Source organism: Vicia villosa, linkage group LG5, assembly GCF_029867415.1.
Source record: "Vicia villosa cultivar HV-30 ecotype Madison, WI linkage group LG5, Vvil1.0, whole genome shotgun sequence".
In the NCBI taxonomy this organism is placed as follows: Eukaryota; Viridiplantae; Streptophyta; class Magnoliopsida; order Fabales; family Fabaceae; genus Vicia; species Vicia villosa.
The window spans coordinates 62,004,407-62,016,826 of NC_081184.1; the positions used below are offsets into that span (position 1 = coordinate 62,004,407).

Consider the following 12,420-nt stretch of genomic DNA (forward strand, 5'->3'; position numbering starts at 1 on the left):
TTTCCGAGTACTGAAAGTAACAAAAAGGTTCCACCTCTTGGAGGAAAGTTTGGAAGCCATAAAAAGTCGTGACTCCGCTGATTTAGATATTGTTGGTTTGCGCCTAGCGCCTGATGTCAAAAAAAATGCAAGGGTGACTTACTCTCATTCCAAATGGTTTGGATATTGAAGCCAAAGTGGTAATCATCTCTTGTACACATGTGGAAGTTATTTGGGGCTCCCGATCGAGGGATAAGCAAGACATTGTCTATCTTGAGCATTGCACCATTCGCATGCTCGAATCCCTTAAAGCACTACAAATTCTTGTGCAACTTCGTCAGAATATTTTTCCATGTGATAATCAGGAGGGTTCTACGAAGACATTTCACATTCTCAAGCTTTTGCTTCATATCATGAGTCATCTCTTCCCGAAATTTTCTTCTCAGTGACATTTGATCGTCGACAGAGAAAGAAAGAATATGAGACAGAAACAATATGGGAAACGAAGTGATGTAATTTCAAGGCCTTGTACTCAGTTATATCCTTGATTGTTGGTATTCCAGTTGGTGTTTTGGGCCTTCCTTACCACACGTAGCTCTCCTGAGTGTGATGATCATACTATCTTCTTCCATTTATAATGGTGATTACTATTCTAGCATCTATATTTGGGGCTCCCGATCGAGGGATAAGCAAGACATTGTCTATCTTGAGTATTGCATCATTTGCATTGCTCGAATCCCTAAAGTAAGGCAAAAATTCACCACTCTTGTACGCCTTCGTTGGAACCTTCTTTTGGGAAGTAATCTAAAGTATGTGGAAGAAACATATGATAATGTTAAGTGGCTACCACGCTGGGGCACCTAGCCATTCAACTGAAGGTGGTAGGACATTCAAAGGCAGAATTCAAGTCCTCGTTGATTTCGGAATAACCACAATCCACTCCAAGAGGTCCTATGCACAAGTTGAAGTCTCAATGGGGTATCAAAACTGAAAAAAGCATTCAAGAGCAATAAGTCCAGACGGAGTCAAGTCTCCTCAACAAGGGCATTCATTTAGTTCTTTATTGCATTCTCATTTGTAACGTTTCATTGTTTGTTTAAGCATTTCTAGCATGTAAAAATTTGTTAATTTCTGAATGAAAATCATAATGCATTGTTTATGTTTGTCTTGAAGTAATCCATTCGTTTTCACTAAAAAAAGTGTGTTTTGGCATTACGATACCAACTTTTACTAATCTCTTGCTTAGGCAACGAGCAGAGGGAGAATGATGAAAAAATGCAAAATACCTAATTATGTGTTTTTGAATAAAACCCTGCTGATGATGTACAGGCATTGTTTCAAATCCCCAAACACCGGAGATATAAGGGAGATAGACCCTCGTTAACCCCTTTGAGCCTTGAAGTAGGAGTTTCTTTTCTGTTCAGAAAAAACCCTTAAATTTAACCCTGGGGCAGGGTAGTGTTCATTTAACTCGATCAAGTGTTCAAAACTCACAAATGATACGCATCTAAGGATACAACAATGGTTATCCTTCAAAAGGTTGAGGAAAGTCAAAACCGTAATGGTTATCCTTCACCTACCAAGAGGACAAAAGATGATGATGCCACAATGGTAATTCTTCATTAATCATGGAATGAGGCAGTCGCAATCACTTCCAACGAATCAAAGACAATGCGAGGTCACACGACTTGTTCAAGAAAGGAAAAATATTGCAAAAAAAAAAAAAAAGAAAAGAAAAAGGATAAAGAAAAGAATATGGCAATAGAAAGAAAAAATGATGGTGAAAATAAAGCAAGAACAAAGTCGTGTGACAATAAATCAAAAGAATAAAAGGTGAGCGACTGCCATGTCCGAAAAAACCTCATTGATTCCTCAACCATCTTAAAATTCCTTGTGAGGGATGAGCACTTATGTTGAGTTAATTGAACTTAAGAGTGGAGAACATCATGAAGGGGGTGGGTACCAAATAATTTTGAGCCTAAAAATCCTTTGTTTCTGAAAACCGTGAACCCGGCCAAGTTACAACCCTTAAAAGTCCTAATTGAAGTAGGGTTTATTTTAAAAATGCACTCCCATGAGATAACATTTAACTGACTCTCAATGAAGCATAATATAACTATATCGGTATTGTATGCCTGCCTTACATTTCATTCACAAGGGGTGGCCACCTCATTGCATAAAAAGTTTTTAAACTTCAAGACTAGCATAGGCTTTGCATTAGAATTATCATTCTTAGAATTAACATTCTTTTGCATACTAAACATTTGCTTAAACATCAAGAAAGTTTCCATTGTGAGAATCCATGAAGAGCTTGATCATGTCAAAGTAAAAGAGACTTGAGAACTCCTCAGAGTAAAAAGAAATCATTCCAAAGACTAATATATCAAGGGGCATGTTGCCTAAAGACTCCATTGAGCATAATCAGTTTATACCTTCTTTGATCGATTACCCTAAGGGGAGAAGTTTGAGTACTCGGTGGAGTAGATGCATTTCGATTAAGTACCCCGAGGGGAAGAGTTTGAAGACTCCATTGAGCATGATAGAGGTGCTTCCACAGTTTGGTTGACTTCGAAGAAAGTAGACTTGAGGATCATGATAAGATGTACATAATCAGGGGCAGTCACGACGAGGAATCTCTCTCGTGAGTTCATCCTATCTGGGGCAAGCAAGTCAAGGTTTGACATCTCAAATTTGACCAATCAGGGTTAATCAAGTCGAGGAATCTCTCTCTTGATTTCAATCAATCTGAAGTAGTGACGTCGAGGAATCTCTCAAACTCACTCAATCTGGGGAAGTTACGTCGAGATTCGAAAAAAATCTCTTCGAGGATCCGTTGATCAAAAGAAAGAACATTTCAAACACTTGGATATGCTGGGGCAGAATTTTCTTAAGTAATTGTGGTGTAAGGATCCTTTCGAGGCAAGCTTCTGCGTTAAATCAGATATCTTCACAAGTCAGGCAGCCTGGGGCATACTCGTTTGGTTTATATTAAAGAAATTGTCATTCATCTGTAAGGTGCGGTTGGCCATCATATAGTGGAGAAGTATCACAATGCTTTTCCCCAGCAAGGTACTCTCTCCCCAAGCATAGGAGTTTATTTCTCCTAAGAGTTCGATTCATTTCCCAAGCATAGGAGTTTATTTCTCCTTGAAAAGTCTCCCCCAGAGCATAGGAGTTTATTTCTCCTGGAAATATGTTCTCTCCCCGAGCATAGGAGTTTATTTCTCCTTGAAATTTGTTCTCTCCCCAGTATAGGAGTTTATCTCTCCTCGGAGTGTTCCAACCCTCTTAACAATGGTTCCTCATTAGGGTTCTCATCCCCAATATGGTAAATTGAAGGAATCTCCTCAAGCTACAAATTCTCCGAGCTATGGCACATGGTGAGAAGTCAGAAATTATTCTTCAAGTCAACAATCAGAAGTATATCCTGCAAGTTAAAAGTCCAATGTTTATTGGCACCCCACAGAGTTCTTAACACTAAGGGGTTCTCCCTGGTGTTTACCTCTCCCGAGGTCAGAGACGAAGTTCGATTGACAAGTCACTGGAATATTCTTTAAAGGGCCCTCATTATCTCTACATATAGTAATCATTGCATTCGCATTGCATCAACAAAAAGCGTAGCATTTCCATGAACATGGAGCATTACGCCATGAAAAAATTCAAACATGCATCAATGCATAAGCCAAGTTTGTGTGTGCTCAAAAGGCACAAAATAATATATTCCCAGAAGAAGTCTTGTCCTCTTCCTCCAAGGTGGATTGAATGCAAAGTTAGTCCTCGTTAAGATCGTGTTTCATTGGTCAGTTTTCCACTTGCCGTGTTCAATAAAGTCTAACTAAGGTTAGCACCTCCTTTTTCTAAAGCCTAACTAAGGTTAGCACCTCCTTTTTCTAAAGCCTAACTAAGGTTAGCACCTCCTTTTTCTAAAGTCTAACTAAGGTTAGCACCTCCTTTTTCTAAAGTCTAACTAAGGTTAGCACCTCCTTTTTCTAAAGTCTAACTAAGGTTAGCACCTCCTTTTTTCTAAAGTCTAACTAAGGTTAGTACCCTCTTTTTCTAAGGTCTAGCTACGGTTAGCACCCTCTTTTCAAAGTCTAACTAAGGTTAGCAATTTGGTTGAGTCGTCCAAGGATGGTTCTTCCTTGTGGAGTCACGCTACGGTTGTGTCTTCTTTTCAAAGTCTAACTAAGGTTAGCAATTTGGTTGAGTCGTCTAAGGATGGTTCTTCCTTGTGGAGTCACGCTACGGTTGTGTCTTCTTTTCAAAGTCTAACTAAGGTTAGCAATTTGGTTGAGTCGTCTAAGGATGGTTCTTCCTTACGGAGTCACGCTACGGTTGTGTCTTCCTTTCAAAGTCTAACTAAGGTTAGCAATTTGGTTGAGTCGTCTAAGGATGGTTCTTCTTTGTGGAGTCACGCTACGGTTGTGTCTTCTTTTCAAAGTCTAACTAAGGTTAGCAATTTGGTTGAGTCGTCTAAGGATGGTTCTTCTTTGTGGAGTCACGCTACGGTGGTGTCACCTCTTCTTCAAGTCTAACTACGGTTAGCACTCTCCTTTTCAAGTCTATCTAAGGATAGCAATCTTTTCAAAGTCTAACTAAGGTTAGCAACTTGTCTGGTCCACCTTTGATACTATTCAACACTCTTTGCGCTACCACAGAATGCAAATTTTGATGGTACTTTCGGGTATTCAATCCACTTATCCCTCTCATGTCCAGAACTTGTATCGCTCGTACATTCGGGTTCAAGAAGATTGAATAGGGGCAGCTGTTGCACCCCAAAATTTGCCCATTTATTTATATCCAGTTGGATTTCCCATCACATTCATATGCATACCTCATATAGGTCCTTCATTCATATATCCATTCATTTTCATTGCCATCATTCCAAGAAACTGATAAAAAGAAGTGGAAATTGAGAACGCTCTGGTTAAAGGGAAAGTCAGGTCTGAAATTGATGTGTGAGACATTTCATTCACATCCTTCTGAAATCAGGGTTTTTGACCAAAGTCAATGCAATTGAGTTTTTGGTCAACGTTTTAATCAAGAGGTGGTTTTAGGGTGTGAGGTGACAGGGAGTCCATGTTGAGATGCTTCAATGACTTCATTGGTTGATAGATTATTGAAGTTGAATTTGAGGGTTATGGTTCTGGAATTTCATCTAGAGCAATAAAGTCGATGATTGACTTTTCAATGCTTTGGTCAAAATTGTGGTTGGTATTGGCAGTTGCGATATTTGAGGAGAATTAATCAAAATATGTCATCATGAACTAAGAAAGTTGTGAAAAAAGGCGAAATTAAAGTGTGATCAAGTTTGACTTTCTTCATTTGGAGTCACATAATATTTGTGGAGTGCATTTTCTATCATGGTTAAATGCAAAGTCACCTTGTGTGTTTGGCCCATTATACCAACTTGCTTGTACCAATTAAGGCCCATCACCATAAAAATTAAGAAAAATAAAAGAGAGTTTATCATGGCATGAGAATGAGAGAAATGATACTACACCATGTGTATGCTTATCACTGTACACATAGCCACACAAAATTTTACTACCATGCATGAATTCAAAAAAAATAATATTACAAAAAGCCATGCAAATAAGGTAAGAAAAGTTTAGAACAAAAATTCAGCATGCATAAAACTCCAAAAGGTATCACCACAATTGACATGCATGAGTATCTTTTCAATATCGTTGGAGAGAGGAAAAGCACACCGCCAGCTCATCATAAGTGGATAAGGACAACACCATTTGTCAAGAGAAAATCCCATGGAACTTCATTCTCATTGAGAACGACATGCCCTCATCTCACTCTCTCTCTACGAAGAAAAAAGGAAAATGGGACACTTAGAAATATTGAGTAACTTTCATATCAGTCAGAGGCCTGACTTCAAGGGTAATTTGAGCAGTGATCCAGTCATCAATTCCAAATATTTCCAACTACAGAATTAATCCTCTCATGGAAATCTACAAGTTTGAAGTTGTAAATTTTTCCAAAAGAGGCTTGAATCAGAAGATAGAAAAGGGAGAAGTTCATGGTTCGAAGTGAGAGAAATCTCTACATTTAGAGAAATTCTGGAAATTCTGAGAATAGCTGAGCAACCAGCTTTGAGCCTACTTTTCATGCGAATCAGGGCTTTATTTTAGAAGGAGGTAAAGAGTGACATTGTTCTACTCATGGAGTACTACAATTGCGTAGTTAGAAGTCTCTCCATTCGAGTTGCGCGTTAAGAGTTATGCGAGTAAGAAGTTGGTGACTCGTCAAAAAATGATGCTGAGTGCATAGCAGAGTTCTGGCTATTCATGATATGGCCGGGGAGTTCACTTTCCATATGGATGCAAGCAATATTTTGAGAAGTTTTCAACACAATACTGCATGCGTGGAAAGAAAAGGGAGAAAAGTCACGCTACGGCAAACACACCATACAACCTATGCACCCTCACTTCATGATATAAAAGAAACACTTCACACTTCACAAAGGAGGCCACGATTGCATTTTTCTTTTCTCAGTTTTCACACTCTCCTCTCATCATTTTCCTCTCTTCTCTCATCTCTCTCCATAACCGTTTCTCTCACCTCTAACCACCAAAACAAGATGGTGCAACCACCACAACTACCTCCATCTCCACCATAGCATCACCTTCAACCACTGCAACAAACTCGTGACAACCTCAACCACCATCTTCATCTTCTTCAGCGCCATAAAGAATCACCGACCACCATCAACTTTCTCTCTCCACCATAACGAACTCCCACCGCTTTGTAACAACCACCGTTCTCAACCACCGCATTCAGAAAACTCCACTACCACAACCTCCATAACCGAGCTTCAACAACTTCTCTCATCATCATCATCATTATCATCACTATCGCGGTTTAGTCAGCATCTCCATCATTGAACTTCATCATCACCATGGATCCGATATAGTAGCAAGTCAAGATTAGATTCAAGATCTTCATATAATCATCATGAAGATTCAAGTTGAAGTGTCCTTTTATTCTTGCAATTCGAGGAAATTCTCCAGGTGAGTTTCTTGAATCTCGATCTCAGTATGTATGTGGCGATTGTGTGCTTCATTTATTTAGTTCATTATTTTTCCGATTCATTTGTGTTGTTGCGTTCTTGATGATAGAATGTTTAAACATTAAAACCAATTGCATTTTCGGAATCAGAGAGAAATTTTGAGAGGAGAGGTGGTCCTTTTTTTTATTTTCGAAGCTTGGCCGTTACCGGCGCCACCGTGAACTCGTCGGGGAAGACGATGAATAGTACCATATGGTACTGTTCACGTGTGTAGTAGTATGAGGGAGAAGCTCCCTGATTAGCCCATGTTGTACGTGGTTTCTCTGCATTCTTCTATGCTTGCATGGGTGGGACCGGTGATGTGGCGGCGTATGATTGGCTTGGCTTATCTTTTTGTCTTATATCACTTAACTTCAAGTTGCCCAATTGACAACACTAGTATTTTCATTGTCACGTTTTGATACATAAAAGAAAAGCATAGTAAAATAAATACACATGCAGATAAAGAAATAATATTAAATGAGATAAGAAAGACTAGTGGACCAAAGTGATACAGGGCCTTGCGCCACTTCTAATACTCGCACCCCCTCTTAATCAGGCCCATATGCCATTTGTAAAGAACTCAGTTCGGTTGTTAATTACTTCAACACCCCCTGGCTAGGCAGAGTTGCATTTTTGTTTAAACTTGTTTTCTCTCACAACTTTTGCTTACTAAATCTTTTTCCCATTGAATAAAAAATAAATAAAAATATGTTTAGATATTATAATATGTGTAAATAATTGTGATATTTTTGTTAGATTTTTAGAACTTAGTTTGTTGTTTTTAATAAATCATTTTCTTTAGTGTGTTCATTGTGTTTTTTAGTTTGATCGGTTTTGCAAATTAATTTTGTTTAATACCTTAGGAGTAGAATTTAATTGCCATTTTTTGTGTGATATCAGTAGACTCATATACCATATTGTGTGAAAAAGATAAAAGTCTAATTCTATGTTTTGGTTAGGTTTTCATTAGATTTTCTATACCCGATTTATGTACGTTCCTAAACGGATAACCATGTGAATTTGACCTATAATTTGCTTTGCATTTATGCAATTGACTTAGTTTCTTTTTGTACATATAAGTAGGGATGTTTAGAGGTCCTAAGACCTGGAGTTGATTTTTTTTTAGTCATGTTTTCTTATTTTACTCGATTTTTCTTTCTTACATGTAAATAACTTGCTTTTGATCAACGATTGTATCGTAACTTGTCCAAATGACCTATAATTTTGTATGAGACTTTGTGACGTGATTCCATGATTGTTTAGACACCTATTAGAGGTCATTAGCTACTGACTTCCATCATTTGATTGCATTCTTCTAACTTCACTCCTAATTTGAATTCTATTAACTAGTTTTGACCTAGTTTTGTATAGTTTTGTTAGAACTTCGTTTGTTTCAAGTTAATTGACTAACATAGATTGGTATAAGGTCTTGGACCTATAAATGAACTAATTGCTACTGACTTTAAGCTTTGTTCATGTTTTCATTTGCTTTTTGTTTCGGTTAATTGATGTTTGTTCACTAATTGTTAAGTAGCGATTCAAGCGATACTTTGGTAACCCTTTGTGAATATTTTCGTATAGTGCCATATGGCTTTTGTGTTTGATTTAGGACACTTATTTCCTTGGTTTGCTACTGCCCTCTCTTCTCATCTTTTTGGAGTTGTAACTCCATTCTTTTGCCATGTTCCCTTAGACTCTTCCTTCTTTGTTAAGAGGAATTGAGATAGGTTAGGATAGTTATCTTTGACCTTAGAGCCATTGGTAGAATAGAATAACTTAGATTAGAGAATAGGTTAGTTCCCTTTTGTTCATTTCTTTTTCTTTTCAACTTTAAAACACTAATAAATAAAGAGGCGAATCACATTAAGAAAGTGATAGAGAAATGAGTGGGATTCATTCCCTAATCTGTTTCTCAATCACTTAGTGACATAGAAATGAGTGGGATTCATTCCCTTATCTGTTTCTCGGTCACTACTTAATGGGAGAGAAATGAGTGGGATTCATTCCCTAATCTGTTTCTCAAACATTAATTAATGGGATAGAAATGAGTGGGATTCATTCCCTAATCTGTTTCTTGAACATTATATAATGGGATAGAAGTGAGTGGGATTCATTCTCTAATCTGCTTCTCGATCATTATACATTTTTATGTGATTCTAATCGCAAAGTAAATCCCCTTAAAAAATACTCAACCAAAAACATTTAAAACACTTAATAAAGGCTCGAATTAAAACAAAGTGACGAAGTGGTGCGAAACCTTGTATTGGGTTTTGTTCATCATGTAGTTACATAAAAAACACAAACCCAAGTTCATTCTTTTGCCTTGTTAGGCGCTTAAGAACATGTTAAGTCCTTTCCAAAAATAGGCGTGTAAGTCTCCAAAGGTCGAGCATCGTGGATTGTGACCTTAACCGCTGTTCAACTAAAAAACACAAAACAAATGGAAACTATGGAGCCGAACTACGGTCGCTCTGATTCCTTTAAAGGGATACGTAGGCATTGGGTCGCGGGGCCTAAGCGAGCACACTTGTAAATAATTCCTTCTTTTCCCCGTATTTCTTTTGCATGCATTCGCATTTAGGTTTTAGACATAGATACACCCTTTAGATAGAAACAAACATAGGTGGATACCATCGAGTACGATGGGCGTGAGGGGTGCTAGCACCTTCCCCTTGCGTAACCGACTCCCGTGCCCTGTTCTCTGGTCGAAAGACCTTGTTCTTGTTCTGAGTTAGGTTTCTGATATTCCTTTCCCGCGATGGGATGAATATATTAGTGGCGACTCTGATCCATTTTTCGCGGTAGCGACAGGGGGCTCTCTCCAATGTTCTTATCACTCCAAGTCTTCATTTCTTCAAAGAGCTTCTTGGTCTCAACACGGGTGGGCCTCTTAATGATCTCTTGAATCAGCAGGTCTTTTCTGAAGTGCATTGTTTCCATGTGGCGATTCTTCACCTCCCAATACCTGGCTTCCTCTTGAACTTGGGCGTTACTCTGGTCTTTTTCTCTTATCTGGCCCTTCAGCTTTCGAATCTCTTCATAACACTTCTCTATGGTATTCTGGCGATCCAACAAGAGTTTATCTGCTTTCTTGCGACGAGATTTCTATGAGTTGGCATTTTCAGTCTGAATCTGGAGCTTTTCAGTCAACTCGGCCAACTGAGCCTCGTAATGTTCTTTTATTCTCTTCTCTTGGGTTTCAGTGGATTTAGAGCCCACAGTCATTCTCGGCCTCTTCTGAGATGTGCTCCCTCTAGCATACATTTCTTCAAGCTCTATTTCCCTTAATTTCAACTTATGAAGAGCAGAAAGCTTCTCTTGTCTAGCAGTGTTCATCTTAACGTGCATTGTTTCCATCTGTTCAGTCAATTTTCGATTCTCTTCCACAGTTTGGTTGTAACGAGGCATGGAAACAATGTTGGGTTGTTCACCAGCAGGGGGGTACAAAGGGTCTTGAGGGGAGAAAGGCATCCCTTGAGTATCAACAACAGATTTGACCCAATTAGTATAATCCTCGTAAGTAGCACAGTCTCTCTGACCAAAATGTTTCTTATCTCTCCAACAAATACTCTTCCAAGCTTGGGCAGCTTCTGCCATTTGCCCACTGTCGGTGGCTGAATGATAGAAAATATTCTCAGCAATCTCTGTTTGTTCAGGAGGATCTATAAAAGCATATCCAAATGTTCTTCTGGCCAAGATAGGATTGTAGTTGATTCCACCTCTACGACCCATGAGAGGTACATTTTTGAACTTTCCGCAACTCATAATAACTTCCATGTCATCTAAATATCTGTTGTGCCAGACAATATCTTTGGCCCTAAGCCCCATAATCCTCTCAGCCCACTTAGATGTGTGCCTATTATCAACGAAAGCGCCACGCTCAGGCAAATGTGACCTGAACCAACGATATAACAACGGAGCACAAAATCTAACCAAACCTCCCTTCTGACTACTCTTGTGATGAATGGAGTGATAAACATCCCCCAAAAGTGTAGGAACCGGATTCTGCAGAATGAACATATGAATTGCACTCATGTCAACAAAGTTAGGAATGTTCGAGAACATCATGATACCATAGATACCTAGAGCCAGGATAGCCCTAAATGTGTCCCATTCCTTTGCTTCAGCAGCCTCACAACCCCTTTTGACCAGAAACTCCATGCAAAAACCAAGACCTCCTCCCTTCTTAGTGAGATTTGCTTCCACGACTGACTTGCTCAAATAAAGAGCCTTAGCAATTTCAATGGAATCAGGGGCCTTCATGGTGCCATAATAAGGTACTTACTTCTTTATAGGAACGCCAAGAAATAGGGAATATTCTTCTAATGTTGGAACCAAGAGGTAGTCGGTGAACGTGAAGCAGCGGAGGGAAGGATTATAGAACTGAAGCAAAGTATGAACTCCCTCTTGCTCGTACTTGGTGAACGGCATCTTGAGAAGGCTCAGAATGTACCCATATTCTTTTCTGAAGTTGGTTGTCTCATCTGGCGTAATCTTCTTTGCTAAACACCCAAGGGAATCCAGATTCGGATCCAGGAAAGAATAAGAGGGATTACGTCTACCAGTCTTCATTGGTGGTGCCATGTGTTGGTCGGAAACAAAGCCAAAAATTCCTGAAAATAAATGAACATGCATGTTAAATGATATGGTGGAATGCATTTCATCGGGTGAATCCTAAAGTCTTTTCATTATTTCTTTTCTTTTTCTTTTTTTTTTCTTTGCAAAAAGTGTACTTTTTGTCACTACTTTTGGAAATAGACTTTAGGATTCTCCACGAATGAAGTGAGGTGGATGCAATAACATGATGTGTCATGTGTGTGATGCGGTGAGAGACTGAATGTCCCTTGCAGCTCTGAATAACTGGGTAACACTGGATGTAGCAGGTTCAAAATTCCGGCTTCAGATTGCAAAATGGAAATCAGGGTATGATGACGGCTAGTATCCTGTCCCACCCCAAACTCACAGGTATGAATTCTAGACACGGACAGGTGGTCCCTAATGGTCACTAGGGTCTACGGTTCCCATGGGGTACAAAGTGTTTGAGGCAGCAAGCGTGCCAGACACAGTGTTCCATGAAAGAACCTCGCCCAGTTGTGGTACCCCATTTTGAACTCGATCGTAGCAAGAGCCACGGGAGTCAACATGAGCATCCACGCTAATCCTATGTGTCACTTGGCCTGGGTAGTGGGCCTTTTACCTCAAAAACCCCCACCTGCAAAACAAAGCAGAAAAATATGTGGCCCCCACGGGGACCCATAATATAGTCCAGATGCATGATGTGCAAGTAGAAATAAACATGTTATGCAAGCAGAAAATAAACATGCATATATACAAGATATAGACATAAAAAAAAAACAAATAAACACCCAATAAAATAA

At 39.1% G+C, this 12,420-nt stretch overlaps 1 protein-coding gene across 1 annotated transcript; it reads right to left on the bottom strand.

The window, feature by feature from the left end:
- Positions 1 to 10,147: 10,147 nt before the first annotated feature.
- On the bottom strand, positions 10,148 to 11,305 carry LOC131604733 (uncharacterized). The gene is made up of 2 exons (XM_058877156.1): positions 10,389 to 11,305; positions 10,148 to 10,325 (listed from the first exon to the last, which is right to left on the bottom strand). The coding sequence occupies exons 1-2, from the start codon at positions 11,303 to 11,305 to the stop codon at positions 10,148 to 10,150; spliced, it is 1,095 nt and encodes a 364-aa protein (XP_058733139.1).
- Between the last annotated feature and the right edge of the window lie 1,115 nt (positions 11,306 to 12,420).

Coding starts and splice junctions, on each gene's coding strand:
- LOC131604733 (XM_058877156.1), bottom strand. CDS start 11,305: ATGAAGGCCCCTGATTCCATTGAAATTGCTAAGGCTCTTTATTTGAGC. Junction 10,326..10,388: donor ACTGAACAGATGGAAACAAT/GCACGTTAAGAT, acceptor GTTGAAATTAAG/GGAAATAGAGCTTGAAGAAA.